Below are 24,482 nucleotides of genomic sequence, written 5' to 3'. Positions count from 1 at the left end.
TATATATAAATAAAATAATGTTGAAATTTTTTTTTTAATTTAAAGGTGGTGTGTGAATGATGTTAAATAATTTAATAATTATTTAAAAATTTTTTGGTTTTTGGTAATTGTATAGATTATAAAAAGGTTGTTTGTGTTTTTTAATTTATATTTTTATTATTTTTAATTATTAAAAAAATTTTTAAATAATTTTAGTAAAAGTTATAAAGTTAGAGCCTATCTCGCCTACATTCTTTACTTGTGGGTTCAGAGCCAAATGTCGGCTCCGACTCGGCCGGTTTACTTGCTCGAAAGTCTTTGATTGGCTGGGCTAAGATGGTATCCCACAATACACTGCTCCAGATCTCGTTTGCCACTTGTAGAGCTCGGACGTGGTCTTGACTTGGCTGTTGCTAAGTATTGCTAAAAAAACTCTTTCTTGTGAACATTTTTGGCTAATTGTGTTTATACAAACAGAGTTGTTCATAGTGTTGTTGCTGTGTTACTTTTTTGTAGGTTGCGAGTGTTTTTGTGTGTGGTATCCATTACTTCCCTCGGGCTAGGCCCGTTTAAGTTAGAGGACCTAGTCTTCCTTGTGGTGTTTGTCTGGCTGTCTTTAAGTGCGTTTATCTTAGTTTAAGTTGAGAACCGTTTTATTTAGACTTTCTTCCCTGTGCCTTGGTTGTGTGTTATACTTGTTCTCCGGTTTCTGTGTTAGCGGTTTCCCGCCTTTTGTCAGTAGCGGCTGCTGCAATTGTTGGCTTGGCATGTCTAAGGAACAAAAAGAGCATAAGCCCTCGGGCTTTAAAAAGTGTACAAAGTATGCCTATAAAATGTCTATCACAGACAGACATTTGGTCTGTGTTTACTGTCTTGGAGCCATCCACCTTCAGGAGTGGTGCTGTTTCTGCCACTCCTTTAGTCCTAAGGTGCTCCAAGAGAGGAAAAACAAATTGATCCTAAAGGGACTACTAAAACCATCCTTTGAGGAGGATTTAGGTTCAGCTCCCAGCTCCCAGTCGAAGTCTAAATCCTCCAAATCCAAGAAAAAGCTCTTCGGCTCCATCTATTGCTTCGGAGCCACCTTGTAAAATTACCATTGTCGAATGCTTCCTCGTCTCCACCGGCATCGGAGCCGCAGGAGGTAGCTGTGTCGACTGAGTCTACGTCCGCACCGAGAATTTGAGCCGATTCGGAGCCGGTCGCCAAGTTTGAGGCAAGGTCCTCCAGATAGGAGGTCTAGGCCTCCATCCGTTTCCTCCAAATCCTCCAGGCTTTCCGATTTGGATGTAGATAGAGTGGTGCAGCGGCTCCTACAGTCGCCGGTGTTAGCCAAACTTTCCTTGGCTCTGACCCATTTGGCTCCGGAGCCAGCTCTGTTAGTTGTTCCTGCTATTCCTCCTCCGAGCACATCCTTGTCGTTGGAGCCGGTAAACTGAGCTCCGAGGGGCGTTCCTGCACCTGCTCCGATCCCTCAGCGGGGTTTATCGGTGCCCGCATCGGCTCCGACCTTGTAGATTCCGTCCACAGGGTTCGAGACTCGGGTCTCCTCGATCGGGCCCGAGGGGGATGCCTCGGAACACCCTTCGGTTCCGAGCCTCCCTCTCGGTGCCTCAGCTGCGACCAGTCCCAGTCATGGCCTTGGAAGGCGGTAGGTCCTCCGATGTCCTTCAAGAATGCAACTACAGTCATAACATATGGGTTGTCCTGCCTCAGGCAGCCCTCGGTCGGCCTGCCGGATTCCAAAGTCTGGGTCCGACGTCGGCTGATGTCGCATTTCTCTCCGTCAGAGCGGCTGGAGTACATAAGCATCAGCCGACGCCATTCTTCAGTCTTTCTTGCCGTGCGGTGCCCGAAGCAGAAGCAGTTCGGAAGTGCCGGTCGGTCATCTCCTGTATTCTTCGATTCCGAAGTCATCAAAAAAGCTAAGTACCCCGTTGGGGACCTTTTCTTGCCTCAGCCGATGTCAGAAATTACTGAAAAAGTTAACAATTGTCTTTCTTGTGGTAAACAAATACCTCATAAGGATTTCCACTCTTACTGTTTACCTTGCCTTGGCCCAGACCACGACGTCTCGGCCTGTGTAGCCTGTGTTCGCTTCAACAAGCGCACTCTCAGGCACCGGGCGGAGTTCGCTGAAGGTTTTTTTCGGTGAAAAATTTGTCTATACAATGCCATCGGAGCTTCCGACATCGCAAACTCCCAAGAAACGAAAAGACCGGGACAGACATCCTCGGCCCGCATCTACCACCGACTCCACGCCAAAACCTATCGCGAGTGCTTCGGTTCCTCCTGAGACGGTTATTCCACCGCTCCGAACCGAAGACACCGCATTACCGACGACTCCGATTCCGGATATCACTCCGACACCAGTTATTGATTTTCCTCCGGATACCGAAACACAGGAAATGCCCGAGACCATTGCTGTAGATAAGGTCACTCCTGCACGTGGAGCTGCCAGGCCTCCTATGGCCATGTCTATTAAGGCCTACACTAGGGCTAAGGCAGCCAGCAAGACCAAGCATCTTTCTGCTAAAGCCTTGCCTCAGCCTACTCCAGAGACACAAATTATGACTATGGCTGCTGACTTAATTTCTATGATTAGAGGTTCACAGGCCCATCCTGAGAGAGGATCCCAGCCTCCTTCTGATAAAAGGCCCCGGGTTGAACCCTCTGACCCTATTCCTTCAGATGAAGATTCGGAGGACTCTGTCCACTCTGATGGCCAGGAAGAGCTCTTCCAGACCTATGAGGACTCGGATGCAGAGGATTCCATCCCTCGGCCTCCCTCCTGAGGATATTTCTTTTGGGGAAGTTCTGCATACCATGAGGGAACATTTCAAGTGGCAAGGCCAGGAATATTCTGATTCCAGAAAGCGCCTTCGAACTTTCCTTAAAAAGCCCCAGCACAGGCCCTTAGCTATTCCTCCTGTGCTTGATGTTTTGGATGATTTATATTCTGACTCTAGTGTTACCCCTGACTCTCTCCCTCCTGCTCTAGCCAAGCCAGACAGGTATTACAGGGTCCCAGAAACACATTCCCATTTATTCAGGGCCCATACTGCTGATTTGGAAACTATTTCTCAGGGACCTAAAGGTGTTTCAGCTTCCACCTCTAAAAATCCTTTGCCCTCCAACAGGGAAGCTAGGTCATTAGAGAGATGGGGTAAAAATGTTTACACCTCCACTACTTTATCTATGAGAGCTTTGAATTGCGTTTTTCATATGTTACAATATCAGGATTTCCTGTTAGAAGATTTACAGAAAACATTGGCCTCTCCTGATCCTTTAGACAGGAAGTCTTTGCAGGAAGCTGTACATAACTCTCAGCAAGTAAGCAATCACTTCCTGCAGTGTGGATATGATGCACTGGAAGCTTCATGTAGGGCAGCTATGACAGGGGCAGTCATTCGTAGACATGCATGGTTAAAAGATCAACCTCTACCAGATCATGTAAAGGCAAAACTTCTGGATGCACCTTTGGAAAAGAACAAGCTTTTTGGTGCTAATGCTAAGGATGTGTTAAAGTCCATCGAGGAAAAAGCAAAATCAGTTCAGACGGTGAAAGATTTCCTCCAGGTTCAACCCCCCAGATTCAGTAGGAATTGGCCTTCAAAAAACTGGTCCTTTCCTAATCCTGAAAAATTTCAAAGGGGTAAAAACAGACGTGGCCGAGGAAGAGGACAATACAGAGGTCCTTACAGGGGACGACAATGGCAGCCAGCAAACCAAAGAAGTGACACAGGGGATGTCCTTCAAGGATGCATCTGCAGTCTTTACAAATGGGTTGTCCTGTCGTCAGGCAGCCCTTCGGTCGGCCGGATTCCGAAGTCTGGGTCTGGCTTCGGCTGGTGTCGCACTTCACCCGACGTCATTGCGGCAGTTATTCGGGTATAAAGGCATCAGCCGACGCCATTTTCCTCAGTCTTTCTTGCCGCGTGGCGCCCGAAGCAGAAGCTGTTCGCAAGTGCCGGTCTGTCAGATCCAGAGATTACTACTACTGAATACTACTTCGAAGACTTCTATAAAGCTAAGTACCCCGTTGGGGACTCTTTCTTGCCTCAGCCGATGTCAGAGAAAGTTAATAACTGTTTATCTTGTGGGAAACAAATACCTCATAAAGATTTCCACTCTATTGCATACATTGTTTAGGCTCAGACCACGGCGTAGCAGCTTGTCTAGCCTGTGCTTCTTTAACCGACGGGCTTAGGCGTTAGACGCCGGACTTTGCTGAACAAATTTTCGGCTCGATTTTGCCTACATTATGCCGCCGGATCCTCCGACTCATAAATAAAAAGCAAAGAAAAGGACCGACACTTTCAGTCCGGTTTCGGCGAAACCGGTTAAGCAAACCACGAGTGTCTCTGTTTCGCCAAACCGAGCAAGCGGTTCTTTCTTCAGCCGATAACTTGCCTTCTACCGAGGCCTCTTCTAACCTGGTAGAAACGGCTTCTGAAATCCAACCTTCTGTTGCGGTTTCACAGGATTTATCAGACACCATTCCCTGGATATTTCTACCCCTGCACGTGGAGCTGCTAGGCCTCCTCCAGCTATGTCTATTAAGGCCTTTGCCAGGGCTAAAGCAGCCAAAGCATCAAAACCTGTGCCTGCCAAGCCCCCCTCTCACAGGCCCAGCACCAGCTCCCATGTGCTTTCTTTGGCTGAGGATCTCATCTCTTTAATTCGTGGAGCCCAGCCTCATCCAGACAGGGCCTCTCTCTCCTCCAGAAAAGAGGCCTAGAGCAGAGCCCCCTGAGCCAGTATCCACAGATGATTCCTCTGATGACTCAGAACATACAGACCCTCCTGAGGCTTCTTATTCTCCTTACGAAGACTCTGATGCTGAGGAGTCCATCCCTTCAGCCTCTCCTCCTGAGGAATTTTCCTTTGGGGAAACCTTGCATGCTATGAGGGAACAATTTCAGTGGCAGGGCCAAGATTTCTCAGCCTCTAGAAAAAGGTTTAGGACCTTTCTACATTTGCCACAGCATAGGCCTTTAGCTATACCTCCAGTTCTTTCTGTTGTTGATGATGCATTTAATGATGCTTGCACTGCTCCTGATTCTTTACCTCCGGCTCCTGCTAAGCCCGATAGGTACTACAGGGTCCCGGACACTCATCACCACTTATATAAGGCTCCTTTTGCAGATCCAGAGACTATCTCCCAGGGTCCTAAAGCTGTAGCAGCTACTTCTTCTAAAACCCCTCCCTCTGAAAGGGAATCCAGGTCCTTAGAGATGGGGTAAAAGTTTACACCTCTGCTACTTTGTCAGCTAGAGCTTTGAACTGCCAATTTCATATGATTCAATATCAAGAGTTTATGCTTGACCAGTTGACTAAAAGCTGTCCTCTGAAGAATCTTTAGATAAAAAGTATGTTCAAGAAATGGTACATAACATACAGCAGGTTAGTAACCATTCTTTAAAATGTGGCTATGATGCACTGGAGGCTTCCTTTAGATCAGCCATGACTGGCACAGTTATCAGGAGGCATGCATGGTTGAAAGAACAGGCATTACCAGACCATGTCAAATCTAAGCTTTTGGATGCACCTATGGACAAGGTCAATTTATTTGGTTCCCCTGCACAGCAGGTACTAAAAAAGATGGAAGAGAAAGTAAAATCTGTGCAAACAGTGAAAGATTTCTTACAAGTTCAACCTCCAAGGTTTAGCAGGAACTGGTCCTCCAAGAATTGGTCCTTTCCGGACTCCTCTAAGGCACAAAGAGGCAGGAATAGGCGCTCTAGAGGCAGAAACCAATCCAGGGGTCCCAGGGGTGCCTACAGGGGTCGCCAGTGTCAGGGTAACATCCAACGAGGCACGGATACAGCCACCACCACTACAACAACTCAATCACAGTGACTTGGCGGTGGCACCGCCTACCAGGGAACAACTAGAAGCACCCTTAGGCGGAAAGCTAACCTTATTTTCAAGAAACTGGCACTGCATTACAAGAGAAAAATGGATTTTGCGAACTATAGACCAAGGTTACAGGTTCCATTTCCATACTCTACCAGGAAAGAGAGGAATGCCAAACCTACCACCTACTCAAAGGACAGAAGCTCTAAAACAAATATCTCAATTATTAAGAATGAGAGCTGTGGAAAAGGTACCATCTATGGAGCAAGGGAAGGATTTTACTCCAGACTCTTCCTGGTACCAAGAAAAGAAAACAAATGGAGGCCTATTCTAGACCTGTCCACTTTAAACACATTCCTCATTGTTCCAACATTCAAAATGCTGACCCTACAGCAGCTTCTTCCCATGCTGGGCAAGGAGTCTTGGCTGGTAACTCTAGATCTCAAGGAGGCATACCTGCACGTCCCCATAAGACCAATTTGCAGAAGATACCTCAGATTTCTTGCAGGATCAGAGCATTATCAATTCTCAGCATTGCCCTTTGGCTTATCTACTGCGCCCAGAGTGTTCACGAAATGCCTGGCATCAGTAATCGCTCATTGCAGACTTCAGGGGATTCAAATCTATCCCTACCTGGACGACTGCCTGATACAAGCGGACAACAAAAACAAACTAACAGAAGACTTACAAAGAGTCATCTACCTGCTGCAAGCCCTGGGATATACAGTCAATACAAAAAAGTCAAGGCTGATTCCATCCCAAAGAATAACCTTTCTGGGTGCAGAACTGGACACATCAAAACAAATGGCATTTCTAACTGCAGAAAAGAAAGAGCAACTTCCTCTCTACTTCTTGGCATTAGCAAAGCAGAACCATCTAACTGCAAGAAAAGTGCTACAAGCTCTAGGCTTCATGGCATCCTGCATAACACTGGTCCCTCATGTCAGGCTGCATATGAGAAAGCTACAGTGGTACCTAAAGAATTTGTGGTCCCAGCACAAGCACAGCCTAGAAACCAAAATTCCAATGATCCCATGCCTGAAGCAAGAGTTCCTATGGTGGGCTCAGGCCTGCCAATCAAACACAGGATTGCCCTTCTGCAAAAGTCAACCAAGACAAACCATCACGACAGATGCCTCAGACCTCGGTTGGGGGGCACACATGATGGGCAAGGGCATTCAAGGCCTATGGACTCAAGACCAGCTGCATCTGCACATAAATCTAAAAGAAATGATGGCAGTAAAATTGGCAATCCAGGCATTCAGACCTTTTCTCCAAGAAGGCCAGTTGATGATAAGGACAGACAACACCACAGTTATGTGGTGCATCAACAAACAGGGAGGCACACACTCATACCCTCTATGCCGGCTGGCACTGGACCTATGGGATGTGGCTCTGAGCTACAACATTCAGTTACAGGCAATTTATGTACCAGGGAAGGAAAACATTCTAGCAGACATATTAAGCAGAACTACAACAGATGCCCACGAATGGATGCTGCATCCGGACATCTTCAAAACCATCACAAGAGAATGGGGATTACCACAAATAGACTTGGTTGCATCCCCATTCAATCACCAGTTGAAGAAATTCTGCACAAGGACTTACCACCCACTTGCTTGGAAGGTGGACTCCCTATCTTTCAGTTGGAAAAGCCTGACAGCATACGCATTCCCACCACTTCTTTTGATGCACAAGGTGCTTCTGAAGATCAAAGAGGAACGTCCGAGGATCATTCTGATAGCCCCAGACTGGCCAAGACAACATTGGTATCCACTGCTGAGGAGCATGTCCGGGAACAAATATGGACACTGCCCTGATCCCATTACTGCTAACACAGAACAACTACAACATCCTGCATCCAAACCTAAAAACTCTGCAGCTAACTGCCTGGAACATTACATAACAGCAATTAACCCAAATTTATCCCAAAGGGTTAAAGACATAATCCTGGAGGCTCGTAGACCTTCAACAAGAAAGAATTATGCAGCAAAATGGAAAAGATATCTCATCTGGAGTACTGCAAAGGGCAAGATGTGACACTGGTGAACATAGCCAACATCCTGGAGTACTTGGCGGAGCTCTTCCATACAGGCCTGTCCTATTCTTCCATCAAGATACATGCATCAGCTATTTCAGCAGAATACAGCTTGGATCCTCCTGTCTTCTCACATCCTCTGCTCAGACAGTTTCTGAGAGGAATTAAAATGTAAAACCTCCCAGGAAACCTCCATTGCCAGCATGGGACTTGAACTTTGTGCTAGAAAAACTGACTCTTCCTCCTTTCGAACCAGCAGCAACAGCAGAATTACAATACTTATCCTGGAAGACTGTTTTCCTGCTGGCAATAACTTCAGCAAGAAGGGTCTCTGAACTACAGGCATTAATGGCAGTGCAACCCTTCCTGATCTTCCATCAAGATAGAGTGTCCATGAGAACAAATCCTACATTTATGCCTAAGGTGGTATCCAGAGTCTCTTTAAATCAGGCTATCCACCTTCCTACATTCTTCCCCAACCCACAAAACAGGGGAGAAAGGCTCTTACATACCTTGGATGTACACAGACAATTACGCTACTACCTGGACAGGACAAAAAAACATAGAAAAACTGACCAGCTTCTGGTAGCATATGCAACAGGAAAGGAAGGAAAACCAATTTCTAAACAGACAATCTCCAAATGGATAGGAAATTGCATTAGATTTTGTTACTCCTACCATGGAAAGAAAACTCCAGAGAACATCAGGCCTCACTCCACAAGGGCTACAGCCACTACCACAGCTTTCTTACGAGGAGTGGCTACCAAGGACATTATAGAGGCTGCTACTTGGACCTCCGTGCATACATTTGCCAAGCATTGTAACTTACCTCTATACTCTAGATCCCGTGCTGGTTTTGCCACTGCTGTTTTGCAAGGGATCCTAACTACACCATAATCTTTTCTCATTTCCTCCTCCCCTAGTTTAGCTATGGTATTCTACCCATTTGTAAAGACTGCAGATGCATCCTTGAAGGACATAGTACAGTTTTGTACCTACCATAAATGTAGATGTCCGAGAGGAATGCATCTGCAGTCAGGATTACCCACCCTCCTTCCCCTCTGAGGTACTCCTAGGGTATTTGCCAATCTTCAGCTAGCTTGGGGGGGATCTTTTATGGTGTATTTGTTTGTATATATGTACATACATGCTTATTTTGTGTGTTTAATCTCTACTATTTGGAAACTTTGGCATTTATCCAAATTTAGCCATCCAAGAGGGCACCTGGCATCTGGGGCAAGAAACACTGAGGAAAATGGCATCGGCTGATGCCTTTATACCCGAATAACTGCCGCAATGACGTCGGGTGAAGTGCGACACCAGCCGAAGCCAGACCCAGACTTTGGAATCCGGCCGACCGAAGGGCTGCCTGACGACAGGACAACCCATTTGTAAAGACTGCAGATGCATTCCTCTCGGACATCTACATTTATGGTAGGTACAAAACTGTACTTTTCATCTGCCTCACAGCCACAATCTCAATGACTTTCCTCTACTTCCGCCTACCAGGGAACAAATAGAAGCTCCCTTGGGCGGGAAATTATCTCTGTTTGCAGACAGTTGGCACAGACTGACAAAGGACAAATGGATTTTGGACATTATAGACAGAGGTTACAGGTTCCATTTTCATACCTTACCAAGAAAACAAGGCATGCCAAACCTACCACAAAACCAGAGGGCAGAGGCTATCAAGCAAATCTCTCTGCTGACTCGGATGAAAGCAATAGAAAGAGTTCCACAACAAGAACAAGGCCAGGGGTTTTACTCAAGACTGTTCCTTGTTCGAAGAAAAGAATCTCAATGGAGACCAATATTGGATTTGTCCACATTAAACACCTTTCTCATAGTACCAGAGTTCAAAATGCTGACTCTACAGCAACTCCTTCCCATGCTGGGCAAGGGATCTTGGCTGATTACTCTGGACCTCAAGGAGGCATACCTGCATGTCCCTATCAGACACAGCTGCAGAAGATACCTCAGATTTCTTGCAGGGCCAGAGCATTATCAATTCTCAGCATTGCCATTTGGCTTATCTACTGCGCCCAGAGTATTCACAAAATGCCTGGCTTCAGTAATTGCTCATTGCAGGCTCCAGGGGATCCAAATTTACCCGTACCTGGACGACTGCCTCATACAAGCGGACGACAAATTGATGTTTACAAAAAACTTGGACTATGTCATACGATTACTTCAAGCTCTGGGATACACAGTCAACTTCCAAAAGTCAAGACTTCAGCCATCCCAGCAAATAATCTTCTTAGGAGCCAAATTAGACACAGCCTCTCAAATGGCTTACCTAACAGAAGACGAGCAAGAGAAGTTAACTCATTATTTCAAAGGTTTGGCAAAACTTACCCAGATGACTGCAAGGAGATTCCTACAGGCCCTGGGTTACATGGCATCCTGCATTCTCCTGGTTCCATTAGCAAGACTACACATGAGAAAGCTTCAATGGTACTTAAAAAGCCTATGGTCTCAACACAGCAACAACTTAGAGACAACCATACCGCTCATTCCATGCCTACAAAAGGAATTCCTATGGTGGGCCTCGGTAAGCCAGGCAAACACAGGTATGTCATTCAAAAAACCACAGATAACACAGACCATGACCACAGGTGCCTCAGACCTTGGATGGGGGGCGCACATGGAAGGCAGGTGTATACAAGGACAATGGTCTCCAAAGGAAACACATCTGCACATAAACCAAAAGGAAATGCTGGCAGTAATGCATGCCATCGAGGCCTTTCAACACCAACTTCAGCAAGGCCATTTACTGATACGGACAGACAACACCACTGTGATGTGGTATATAAACAAGCAAGGGGGCACCCATTCTTACCCCCTTTGCAGACTGACAATGCATCTTTGGGAAAAATCACTGAGCCTAAACAGGAATTTCACAGATCCACACGAGTGGAGGTTACATCCGAAGATCTTCACACAGCTCACTTCGACATGGGGCAGGCCAGAAGTAGACCTATTTGCCTCTCACCTCAACCATCATCTACAAAAATTCTGCTCAAGGACATACCATCCACAAGCTTGGAAAATAGATGCTCTCTCATTCAACTGGAACTTCCTAAAATATATGCATTCCCACCTCTGCCACTGATGACCTCAGTATTACTAAAGATCAAAGCAGAGAGACCCAAGGGGATCCTAATAGCTCCGGACTGGCCAAGACAGCACTGGTATCCACTACTATGGAGCATATGTCACACCAAGAAGTGGTCCCTTCCCCAATGGCCTCTACTTTTGACTCAACACAACTTCAAAACAGTACATCCAAACCTTCAGACACTGCAGCTAACAGCCTGGGAGATCCCATGAATAACCTCAACCTATCTCTCTCCAAGGAAGTTCAGCGGATACTAACAGAGGTTCGCAGACCATCCACCAGAAAGGTTTACTTAGCAAAATGGAAGAGATTCAGCATTTGGAATACCAGCAAGGGACATGATGCATCATTATTGAACATCCCACTCATCCTGGAATATTTGGCAGATATGCTAAAGAATGGTCTCTCATATTCTTCCATAAAGATACATGCATCAGCTATTTCAGCTAGATATAACACTGATCCGCCTGTCTTTTCACATCCTTTGCTAAGGCAATTCCTCAAGGGAATCAAGAACATTAAGCCACCAAGAAAGGCTCCAGTGCCAGCCTGGGACCTCAATTTTGTCCTAGAAAAACTGACTCTACCTCCATTTGAGCCAGCAGCTTCAGTTGACTTGCAATTTCTCTCATGGAAGACAGCTTTCCTGTTGGCAATTACCTCAGCAAGAAGGGTTTCTGAACTACAGGCCCTAATGGCAATACCACCGTTCATAATTTTCCACAGAGACAGGGTTTCATTAAGGACCAACCCTACTTTTATGCCAAAGGTGGTATCTAGAGTTTCTTTAAATCAAGCTATTCATCTGCCTGCTTTCTTCCCCAATCCTGAGAATAAGGGGGAAAGACTGTTACATACCTTGGACATTCACAGACAACTTCGATACTACCTGGACAGAACCAAGACCAGTAGAAAGTCTGACCAACTTTTTGTAGCTTACGCCCCTGCAGTCCAAGGAAAAGCAATTTCAAAACAGACCATTTCAAAATGGATTGGACATTGCATCAGATTCTGTTATTCTTTTCATGGAAAAACTGTTCCAGCCAATGTCAGACCACATTCCACCAGAGCTACAGCCACCTCTACAGCATTCTTAAGAGGGGTGCCTACTAAGGACATTCTAGAAGCTGCTACATGGAGCTCTGTGCGTACATTCTCCAAACACTACAATCTCCCTCTATACTCCAGATCCAGAGCAGGCTTTGCTTCGGCAGTCCTGCAGGGTTTGATTGCCACACCATCTTTTTCCTAGAGCATTCCTCCTCCCCCAGCTAAGCTATTGTATTCTACCCATATGTTATGACTGCAGTTGCATTCTTGAAGGACATAGTACAGTTTTGTACCTATCATAAATGCAGATGTCCGATCGATATGCAACTGCAGTCGGATTTTCCCTCCCTCCATACCCCTCTATGCCTAGGGTCCACTCCTATCCCTGTTTATCTTAGCTGGAGATATCTGTTATGGTGTATCTGTTTACTGCTCATTTATTTGTCTGGAATCCTGTTTTTGTCTTCCAATTTGATTTCAGCCTTCCTTGGAGGGCACCTGTCATCTGGGGCAAGAAACACTGAAGAAAATGGCGTCGGCTGATGCTTATGTACTCCAGCCGCTCTGACATCAGAGAGAAATGCGACATCAGCCGACGTCGGACCCAGACTTTGGAATCCGGCCGACCGAGGGCTGCCTGAGGCAGGACAACCCAAATGTTATGACTGCAGTTGCATATCTATCTGACATCTACATTTATGGTAGGTACAAAACTGTACTATTCGGGAGGTACCGCCTTTGAGGCTATGCGGAGCCCGCTGGCCAGGTCAGCTACTTCTCTCGGATCGGTTCTTCCATCCCCCACAACACCGGCGAGAGCTTCTGACACCCACCTATCCTTGGATAGCAGAGCGCCAGGGCCTAAGGATACCCCCACGAGTGGTCCCCTTCTTTCTGAGCGGCTCTTAGAGCATGTGCCTGAGGAACCGCCTAGAAAGAAATCTTGCAAGAGGAAGCGCATAGACTCCCAGGATGAGTCTCTCACTTGCGATACTGACCTCGAGGAATCAGAGGGGTCCCCTAAGTCTTCCTCTGAGGACGTTTCTTTCTCCAATATCCTGGAGATCTTGAAACAAAGAGGAGAATGGCCCTCCAAAACCCCCTCCGAGGAGGAGTCAGTATTCCTTAAGGCCTTTGATGCTCATCCCTCCGCCTCCTGGGTGTCTCCACCCTTCGACAAGCTCCTGGATCTTATTTGTCAGAGGGTGTGGGAGACTCCTGACTCCATGGAGCCTGTTCCTCGACGCCCCAACAAATTTTTGTCTGCTCCTCAAGGTAAAGAATTTTTAACAAAGGGAGTCCCGGTAGATGCTATGCTGGTGGCGGCTGCCACACCGAAGGAAGTTGCTGAGTCTTCCTCTCCGGTCCATCCTCCTAACAAGGAGTCTAGGACTATGGATCGGTACGGGAAGCGTACACTGTCTTCAGCGACCTTTAACTTACGGTCGCTGAATTATTTGTCTCATTTCACGCGGCTCCAGAGAGAGCTCCTTAAGGAGTTAGGAGATACTCTAACGGGTAACGTGCCTGAGGCGGTGGCTCAGACTGTCAACGCTCAGCTCTCTACCCTCAACTCCATCGCTAACTTGTCCATGTGACTGATTTCGTACGCGGCCAAGGGAGCCAGTAGGGTGGCTAGTTCAGGGGTGGCCCTCAGGAGGCAAGCCTGGCTATGCCTGTGTCACTTTGCGGAAGCCTTTAAATCTTCCTTTACTGGTGCCCCCTTCGATGGTTCCTCCTTGTTCGGGACCAAAGTGAAAGACACACTCACTAGGTGCGAGCAAGAGGGAAAGACCTTATCTGCCATGGGAGTCCGTTTTTCCCTCCCGTCGAGACCTTATCCCAAGGCTCAGCGAGGGGGAAAGATGTAGTTCAAAATATCACAAAGGTCTTTTCCTACTGCACAGGGTGAGACCCCCCCTCGAGGCAGGGGAGGGGGGGTCGTATTCGGGGAGATGTCGCCCCAGAGCCAGAGGGGGCCCCCGCAATTTCTGGGGACCGCGATTCCTTTCGTGGTTCCCCATACTCTCATTCCTGAGGGTGTGCCTGGCTGTGCTTTTCCGGAGCCAGTCAGAGGTCGAATTTCCCAGTGTCCGGAAGCCTGGGTCAACATCACCCAGGACAGATGGGTATTAGGGATAATCGCCGGAGGTTACACCATCCCATTTCACTCCACACCACCTCCCGTCAAAAGGATCCCAGACGTTCCACCCAGTCAAAGGGGTCATGCAGCAACAGGGGTTTCTCAGCTGCTAGAAAAAGGAGTCATCCAACCAGTCCCCCCAGACCAGATCGGATTAGGGACTTACTCGAGATTCTTTTTGGTGCCGAAAAGAACGGGGGACCCGTGACCCATTTTGGATCTCAGCCGACTCAGTCATTACATACACAAGTCCAAATTCCGGATGGTCGCGCTACAGTCAGTTCTCCCATTGTTGGGAAGAGAAGTATGGATGTGCTCCATCGACGTGAAGGATGCTTATTACCACATCAAAATGGACAGAGCATCCAGATGTCATCTACGCTTCCGGCTGGGAGCCAGACACTTCCAGTTTCGAGCCCTGCCCTTTGTTCTCACCACAGCCCCCAGGGTGTTCACCAAGTGCATGACAGTGGTGATGGCTCACTTGAGACGTCAAGGATTCCAGGTGTTTCCTTACCTGGACGACTGGCTCCTATCCGCCCCCACCAAGCATCTACTTCTTCAAAACAGAGATACCACCATCGATCTTTGTCACCAGTTAGGCATTACAATAAACTGGAAAAAATCTGCCTTGCTACCCTCACAGCGTGTCTCATTTAAAGGAGCAAGAGTTGGACCACTATATTTGGTTGAGAGCTTTCCTTCCTATGGAGAGGATCACAGGGTTGCAATGACCGGTTCGGAAGATGATGCCTCTGACACGTGTGAGGGCAAGACTAGTTCTTCAGTTACTGGGGACAATGGCGTCCACTGTCATGATGGTCCCGTTAGCGAGGTTACATATGAGGATCCTACAATGGCTCCTATTCGCCCAATGGTCCTTCCAAAGACTACCGCTATCCCATCCTATCCTAATCACAGGCAAATGCAAGCAGGACCTCAGTTGGTGGCTGTGCACCAACACCTTAGACATAAGGGAAACCCTTTGTTCCACCCAACCCGGTAGCCACAGTGACCATGGACGCCTCCCGGATGGGGGGGGGGGCATTATCTTGGCAGGATGGTCCAAGGCACATGGCAGGAGCACGAGATAGACTTGCACATAAATGTCCTGGAGATGAGGGCAGTGCTGCTAGCATTGCAAGCACTTCAGGATGTCCTCCCTCTAGGGACTATTGTGATACACTCAGACAACATGTCTGTAGTGTGGTATCTCAACAAGCAAGGAGGAACCAGATCGTACCTCTTATGCAGGGAGGCCATGAGTGTGTGGAATTGGGCGATAGCTTCCCAACGGGCCTTGGTGGCAACGCACATCCCGGGGAAAACCAATGTGATTGCGGACAGGCTAAGCGGAGCTATCCTCATGCCTTACGAGTGATCCCTAAACCGCCGGGTGGCGGACAGCATATTCAGCAAATGGGGTCAGCCTTGCTGTGATCTGTTTGCCAGTCCCCTCAATGCGAAATGCAGCAGCATCTTCTCGCTGATCCCCCCCCATTGGGGGAATCTCCAAGGGATGCTCTTTGCACACAGTTGGCCCTCTGGTCTGCTGTATGCTTTCCCTCTGTTTCCCCTTATCTCGAGGGTGATTCAGAAAGCGCTATCCTTGGGAAGCAGATCGATTCTGATTGCGCCACACTGGCCTCGACAAGTATGGTTCCCCTTCCTTCAACCTTACATCATGGATGCTCCTTGGACTCTGGACCCTCGTCCAGACTTGCTGACACATATATGTCTGGACAGCTCCACTCCTCCCTGGAGACCCTTCGGCTGACCGCCTGGCTACTCCACTTCCATCCGTAGTCAGGTGTTACGAGTTTTCTCCAGACGTGGTCCATATTCTTTCGTCCTCTCATAAACCGTCCACTAGGAAGATGTATTCGCAAGTGGAAAAGGTTTTCGATATGGGCCCATTCCAAAGGTATTGACCCCTACACAGCCCCCATTGATTCTGTTTTGGAATTTCTCATTTATTCTACCAAGGGTCTGCCTCAGCCACCATCAAAGTTCAGCTGGCGGCTATTTCAAATTATCATGTGGCTTATGAACCTAGCTTAATGGCACACAGGCTGTGTAAAGCATTTCTGAAAGGCACTTTTCTCCTTCGTCCCTCTGTATCTCAACCTGTTATGCCCTGGGACCTCAATTTTGTTCTGCAGGCTCTCACTCTCCCACCCTTTGAGCCCGCGGCTTCCTGCGATTTAAAATTTCTTACATGGAAATCTGCCTTTTTGATAGCTATCACATCGGCTAGACGAGTATCAGAACTCCAGGCCCTATCAGTCAAGCCCCCATATTTGATATTCCATAAAGATAGAGTCTCTCTCAGACCAAATCTGTCCTTTCTTCCCAAAGTGGCTTCCTTATCTAATATTAATCAGTCCGTTGAACTGCCGGTCTTATTCCCCAACTTCTCCAATAAGGCGGAGTACCAGTTTCATCTGTTGGATGTTCATAGGCTACTACGCTTTTATCTACACAGAACTAAAGATTGGCGGAAGTCAGACCAGCTCTTCGTTTCATTCTCAGAGAATCGATTGGGGTCTGCGGTTTCCAAGGTCACCATCTCTAGGTGGATAGCTGGTTGCGTCTCCTTTATTTATCAGGCAGGGGGAAAGAGCCTGCCCTTTCCAGTCAGAGCACACTCTACCAGAGCAGTTTCCACTTCCACAGCCTTTCAGGCTAGGTTATCAATGGATGATATATGTGCGGCTGCAACATGGGCTTCTCCTCACATGTTTCAAATTGGATGTGGTGTCCAGGGGCAGATCATCTTTTGGCTCCACAGTGCTCAGGAGTATTTTCCATTGAGCCACCCAGGATGTAGGTGCTAGGGATGCTGTCCCACAAGTGAAGAATGTAGGCGAGATAGGACTACATAACCTCAGTTAAGTTATGTACTCACCATAACGTTAGATGTATGTAGTCCATCTCGCCTCACATTCTTCATTACCCCCCCCCCCCCACCGTCCCCCACTCCTGGAGGATTTGGAGGATCACTTTGTACTTCTGATGTTAGAGTCCCTTTGGATAATTTGTTGGACCTCGTTGCTATGGGTGTGTGTGTGTGTGTGTTTGGGCGATGGATACGATACTTCTGTTGGCAGCAAACTAGATCTGGGGATGTGGAGCAGTGTATTGTGGGATACCATCTTAGCCCAGCCAAAGACTTTCGAGCTAGTAAATAGGCCGAGTCGGAGCCGACATTCGGCTCCGAACCCACAAGTGGACTACATACATCTAACGTTATGGTGAGTACATAACTAAATGATATATATATATATATATATATGTATGTGTGTGTGTGTGTGTGTGTGTGTGTGTGTGTGTATGTATGTATATATATATATATATATATATATATGTCAGGCTATCAGTTCATATAGCACAAATTGTACTTGGTGTACATGTTTTAGTATTTGCTTGCTTCAGGCAGAGAACCCTTCAGAGATTTCTAGTCTGAAAGAACTGAAGATGGGCATGCCTCTGTTTTATTGTATGGGATCCTTGAGGCCACGTGGCATTACTGTCTTACTGAAGTATGACTAGGGTTGGCCTTGTCTGAGAAGAAAGCTGTTGAAAATGGATAGACAATCGCAGCTTTGCTGGTGAGTAATCACAAATGTTTTACTGCTACGGTGGCCCTTTCATTTTGAAGTCTGCAGTTAAGGCAGGTATTTTCCTTATTTTTTTGGTTGACTGCATATAAAAAGAACCCTTGCAAGTGTTAGGTTTTGCAACAGATTGTTCATGGTTTCACCCTTGTAACGGATTACTTCAGATCTAATCGTGGACTGCTGCCTAGAATTTTTTCCAGGAACCGCAACTTTGAGTCCAATCACGTAAGCAAATTATTGTTGGTGATAAGTTTTCTGGCTCATTTCATGACTTTTGACATACACTGCTGTCTTTGCCTTGCTGCATACTGACTTTCAGGAAATGATGGTGATGGTCTTGGAATCCTTTCAAAGAACTTACTTAATTTGACATTGTTGCATTTAAGCATATGAATGAAAGTAGTTATTTTTTTTTTTTCACCTAAAAAGGAGGAGAGGGCATATTCTTAAGTTTTACATTTGGACTCTAAAATGTCCGACTGAAATGTTAATAGTCTCCTTCAAGCAGTTCATCTTTCACTTCCAAATCATTAGTGTCTGTACTGAGTGAGTAGATCTTAGTGGTGTTTGTAGCTTTCGACAGAGATCTTGACCAAAAAGTCTTGACCAAAGAGTTTTCAGTTCCTTAGTCCAGAAGTAGTAGTATGTTTTGGTAAACTACCTTGCTATCAAATGGAATGCATACATTTCTAAGTACTTTAAAAGGTTACCAAACGTATGGCATGGAGTATTTCTGTGCGGGTCTATATTAGATGAACGAAAGTTCATCTTAGCGAACGCACACATAAGCTAATATCCAGGTTCTCTAAACTGCAATTGTGGGGGGCTGTGCCCCCCACCCACCCCCCCAAATATATATTCCAACTCCGAGATCACACTACAGTGAGGAAAGGGCAAATATTCCCATCTTCACTGTACCACGATCTTGCAATTGCGGTTTCGAGTTCCGCAATATTCGCTCATGTGAGCGTTCGCTAAGATGAACTTTAGTTCATCTAATATAGACCCCTCTGTGCTACTTATCAACTTGAATAAGGGGCTTCTTTGGGGTTTCTTCCATGTTCTGTTAGTACAGAGTGAGCTTTTGAAAGGGTAAGGCAAGAAGCTACATCTGATACTTACAACTTTTTATATTGGTGAACCTTGCACAAATATTCCTTTTTATTACAGGTGGTTTCAGAGCACCTTCAGAAGCTGCTCTCTAGTCTTGTGTAACTAGAAAGTCCCCTGCATACCTGTCTTTTAACTGATGGTCGAAATTAATTAGCCCTTTATAGCTAGTATGACCTCATTACATGAAGTCGTAGAATTTTTCACCTGGGAATAATTAACAAGTAAATGGTGCATATTTTGAATATCGACATAAAAGTAGATATTAAAACAATTTTTTTTTTAATTTAATTACATTCTCCCTGTCAGTGATACCTGGCATATTCATCCATTGCAATGTAATTTTTATGCATTGCCAGCATGTTTTTCTTGTCCTGTTATGCTGCTTTGCAATACTTAATTGAAATTGTTTCTTAAAGGCATTTTGCATTTCAGACCTGCTCAAAGAAATGTTGAATCTCAAGAATGTAATTGTTGTACAAGTCTTGGAGTCAGTACAGTCTGTTAGTATTCAGTTCCTGTCATGGAAGACTATAAAGTTGCTGCTTCTGCTAAGAGTATTTTAGAATGATGGTACCCTCATGTCCTTAGCCTTGGATTGTTCTGCACAAATTAATTTCTTTGAAGACAGTTTCTTACACAGATAATGGAGAGGTATTCGGATCAATACATTTGTTCTGTGTTTATTTTCCAAATAAAAGGAAACTGTGTGGATACTTTTGCACTCATAAAATGGTATATTCAAGTTGGAGACTACCTGATAAACACCACCTTTCTCAGAAAGGCAGATTAGTTCCTTGTTTTTGCCAGTAGTTAAGAGGGTAACCATATGGTAATTAATGATGGCTAAATGCTAAATATTTGCTTTTGTTTGTTATGATGGCATAATAAATCTTCACAAGTCTTGGGGCTCATTCCGTTAGATCAGCTGCTGTGTACGAGGCCTTTTTCAAGAATGTGGCTGCATAAGATATACATGAAGCTGCCACAAAGTATTTGTCAGACATTACAGATAAGATGCCTAATGTCGGAACAGGTGAGAATTTCTAGGGCTGTTATTAACATAGCAAAAACAGCTTTTCTCCACCCAGCAGCCAGCACTGAGGGTACTGTTTAAGATTCTATCCATGTGTAATGAATAAGTGATGGAATGTTTCCTGTTGTAGTAGGACTTGGGTACTTTAACAGTGAGTCTCTAGAGAGAAGTATTTTTGTGTTTTGGGACACCTTCCCACCTTCCCTCCTTTATAGATCTGCTGTGTTTTTTTTTTTTTTTTTAATGTGGAAATTTGCTTGCACAAAAAATGTTTTGGATTTATCTTTTTTTTTTTTTTTTTTTCTGCATCTGTTTTTGCCCATCTAGTCACTTGTTCATTCCCCTTAAGGGGCGAGAGGACAGGCAGTTACATGTTTTCTTTATTTATGTTTCTTATATGCGTGCCCATTCATGCTCTACTTGTTTGTGTTTATCTGATACTGTTGAGTACCACACCATTAAGTCAGCTTATTTCTGTTTTTCCTTAGCATTTGATTGAGCGATCCTGGTATGCTGTAACTGAAACCTGCTTAGCATTTACTGTATTCAGGGATGATTTCAGCCCACGTTTTGTGGCTCTGTTCACTCTCCTACTTTTCTTGAAGTGCTTCCACTGGCTTGCAGAAGACCGTGTAGATTTTGTAAGTATGCATTAATTCTTGAATTAGTAAGATGTAGATGTAAAAAGAATGGAGTTTTGAGTTTGTGTGCACATTTGCATATTAATAACTGAAACTCATTGGGATTAGAATTGAAGTAAAAGAAATACAGTGCAGTTTTAAGGACCTTGGCTGGCTACTTTTCTCAAAACATATAGTGCTGAAAAATATATTCTGCCTTTATTTGCTGTAGCTATTCAAGAAGATAGTGTCTGTAAAGCAGTTGATGGACAGTTCTGAACAACATTTCACATTTTAATTTGATAATTTTGTGGGTACATTGGAGGACCTTTTATTTTTCATACATAACTCAAGCCACTTAGTAAGTGACATAATTAGGGGTCCGAATGGAGAGTTGAAAAAAATCAACAAGCAAAGGAAAGTAATAGTGCTTGAACTTGTCTAAGTCTTGGCGAGTACCTTCATGAGGTGGACCGTATTTTTACAACGTTAGACAACACTGATATACAGATTGTATTTTTTTATAGCATATATCACGGGCAGAAGTAGGTTAAAAAATAAGACAGCTGGCTGCTCAAGTCCCAGGATAAATAAGTGCCCATTCCAGTTACGTGCACTGGTGCCTGGACTGGAAAAGATGGTGTAGAATCCTCAAGACACGGAAACATTATTACAGTGGAGGTAGGCCAGGCTAAGGGGTAGGATTACCCCCCCCCCCCCATCCTCCCCAATTGTAGAAGGAAGTAGTAGTCCACAAGAAACAGAAAAACTGACAGGCCACAAAAAAGCCATAAAATGATAGTGAACTATTGAGGATAAGAAAGAAATTGTATTACTATTTCCAAGAATCCCAGAATTTCCAGATATAATATATTCAAAAAGATTGAGAGAAATTAGAGGAAAAAATACTAGAATAAGAACAACTGTTAAAAATGTCAAATGCAATCTTGTGTTCATTAATGCAATAGATCCATGAGAAACATGTAGACCAAGAAACATTGAACCGTTTGGAAAAAGAAGGGACTAAGATTGTATGAAAATATAAAGATCAAAATCTCGGTATTTTTGAAAGGTATAAAAAAAAGTATGGACATGGAAAAGAGGGACATCTGATATGGTGCAGTGTTTACGAAAAGGAGAAAGCCAAACTAATCAAAAAAGCAGCTCCAAAGATACGTGAAGAGAAATTCAGGCAAAGGCACCCAGATATTGAAAATTTCACAGTGCAAAAAATATCACAAAAAGAAGATTAGTAAAGTAGACATAGAATCTGAAGTTATGGAATATGTTAAGTAAAGGATTTAATGTAAAAAGTTTAATACACATTGTCATAGCATGATGGAAGAATGAGTCCCCAAAATAAGGGTAAACAGTTGGAGCAGGAGACATCTAAAGAATAAATTGGATATGAGAAGAAGAACGTAATGTGGTGCAATATTTAAGCAAAGGAGAAATCAAAACTAATCAGTACAAAAAAGCAACACCATAGATATTTGAAGAGGCAAAGATATCCGGATGTATATGGAAAATTTCACAATACAAAAAAATAAGAAAACAAATGGGAAATTTGAAAAGAGGATTAGCAATGCTGAACTTTAAGAAAATAGAAAGTAGAGTTGTGGATTACCTGTGAAATGAAGGATTTAGTTTAGAAAAATAATGTCACACCATGAGTCCCCAATTTAAGGAGCAGTGGGTAGAATGGGAAGCATCTGATCACTTGCCACATGAAGTTACTCTGGAGCCTTCCACTGGATTTGCACAGCAAGGTAAGGAGCAGGACGCTGTGGCAGTTCTGATGCAGTCAGTGTTGTAGAATGATCGACCAGTGAGTTCCCATATGAAAGAATAACTGGTGATGCAAGACGTAGCTGAAGAACAATGCCCCAAGAAGATGTTCTGGAACTCTCTTTAGAATGTCTGCAGGAAACAGAGAACGAAGAATGTGCCCTTGGTTTAGAAGAAAAAAAAACTGGGAAGAGTTGCTTGATTTAAGAGATGGATAGACCATATTAAGATCGATGACAGAAATATAATACAGAAAGTCAGTAAGACTGTTAGAAGTCAGTTAAAAGAAATGAACACCGTAATCCAGGCTAACAGAAATTCATGTGATATAACGGACGTAAATAGGATATATTGCTGTGTGGCTAAATTAAACAGACTTGCCACAAAAACAGAGCAATAAGGTAAAGGAAGGGAATAAATCAAATGCATTGTTGGAAGTATTGAATAGAGAGAACTATAAAGCAATTAAGACAAGAAGTGTCACTGTTGAGTATAGCAGAGGGAAGAGAGAAAAACATTTTATCATGTCTGTCAGAACAGATGAGGAGCTGTTGTACCCTACTGCAAATTAACTAAAGATAACATCACAGGCAGTAAAACTTAAAAGATGTACAGATAAACATGGAAAATTACAAAATATCAATTCATTGATGAGCCCAGAAGGCTGTACTTCCCAATTCTCTATAAAACAAAAGGAATAGAAACCCCACCTAAAAAAGAAATAGGCACATTTAGGAGAAAAATATATATTAAAACCTTGTGGAACATAAAGGTGCTGAATAAAAGAAACTGTAAAAAGGTCAAATATACAGGGTATGAAATAGGAAGAAGTAACGGACAGAGAAATTTATTTATTTTATTTTGACATTTGTTGACCGGGAATGTCTGACTGAGTCTTAGCCCATTTTCAGCAGAGACTCGGTGGGGGCAGCCACATACAGAAAACAATTACAAGCAAACAGAGGATATTGGTTATTACAAGAAAATAAAATACATGGCAGAATGCACATATAGTATGATAAGTAAATAAAGGATGTATGACACAAGTATAACGATATGCAAGTCAAAAGGTAGTGAGGAAAATGCTTATAATCTGTGGTGATTATAAAAAAAATTGCAAGAAGAGCTCAGGGTATAGAGAGGTGCAGGTCTTTAGGCAGAGGAATCATTTGGAAAAGTTTAAAGCCAACAAAGAAGAGAGTAGTCTGTATACAGAAGAGGGGTCAAAGTAAGTGGACGGATGCGGAGTAAGAGAGTTAGTTTGGACTGTGGCATGTGCAGATGTTCATCGTGTTACCCTGCTGCAGTCATCACACCTGGGTTATCCTGTCATCAGGCGGTCCTGCAGTCGGCCGGAATTCCAAAGTCTTGGTCCGGCGGCGGTTGCTGTCGCTTCTTCCCTGACGTCAGTGCGCCAGGGGTATATATATATATATATATATATATATATATATATATATATATATATAATGCATCCGACGCCATCTTCTTCAGTCTTTCTTGCCGCGCAGTGCCCGAAGCAGAAGCAGTTCGCAAGTGCCGGTCGGCCAACTCCTGAGATTTTCGAACTCGAATTTCAGACCGAAGTCTTAAATAAAGCTAAGTACCCCATTGGGGAAACTTTTCCTGCCTCAGACCGATGTCAGAAAAAGATAACAATTGTATTTCTTGTGGGAAGCAAATACCTCATAAGGATTTTCATTCTTACTGCATACTTTGCCTAGGCCCAGATCATGACGTCACTAGTTGTCGTTTTTGTGCTAGGTTTAATAAGCGTACTATAAAAAGATGCTTTGATTTCGCACGACATTACTTCGGTAGAAATTTTAACTACACTATGCTGTCGGAGCAACCGACTACCGGCGTGCACAAAAAACGCAAGGATAAGGACAGGCAGCCTAGACCCAAGCCAGACTCCGAGGCCTCGGCTGGTCTGGTCTCCGGTTCACCGGTCTTCAGTGAAGCTCCGACACAGCCCCTGACTACCGCAGATCTGGAACCAGAGACAGCTTCGAAACTTTTGGCGGAAAGTACCAGGCCGACGCAGCCATTTTGTTCAGCCCCTACCGACGACACTGCTGAAAAAGATGTCGGTGCTGCAGAAACACCTTCGGTTTCTGA

General features: G+C 44.7%; 1 protein-coding gene across 3 annotated transcripts in view; it reads left to right on the top strand.

Moving 5' to 3' along the window:
• SYVN1 (synoviolin 1) overlaps nt 1–24,482 on the top strand; it is a 1,102,750-nt gene that overhangs the window by 292,574 nt on the left and 785,694 nt on the right. For all 3 annotated transcript variants that reach the window (XM_044075840.1, XM_044075842.1, XM_044075841.1), the window contains exon 4: nt 20,442–20,594. In XM_044075840.1, coding sequence (XP_043931775.1) covers nt 20,442–20,594 — 153 coding nt within the window. The remainder of the gene's footprint in view (nt 1–20,441; nt 20,595–24,482) is intronic.

This window comes from Protopterus annectens, chromosome 6.part1 (genome assembly GCF_019279795.1).
Source record: "Protopterus annectens isolate FY-2018-M chromosome 6.part1, PAN1.0, whole genome shotgun sequence".
NCBI classification, from domain to species: Eukaryota; Metazoa; Chordata; order Ceratodontiformes; family Protopteridae; genus Protopterus; species Protopterus annectens.
Note: the sequence above shows the minus strand (reverse complement) of the source record. Positions and strands in the feature narration are given on the sequence as shown.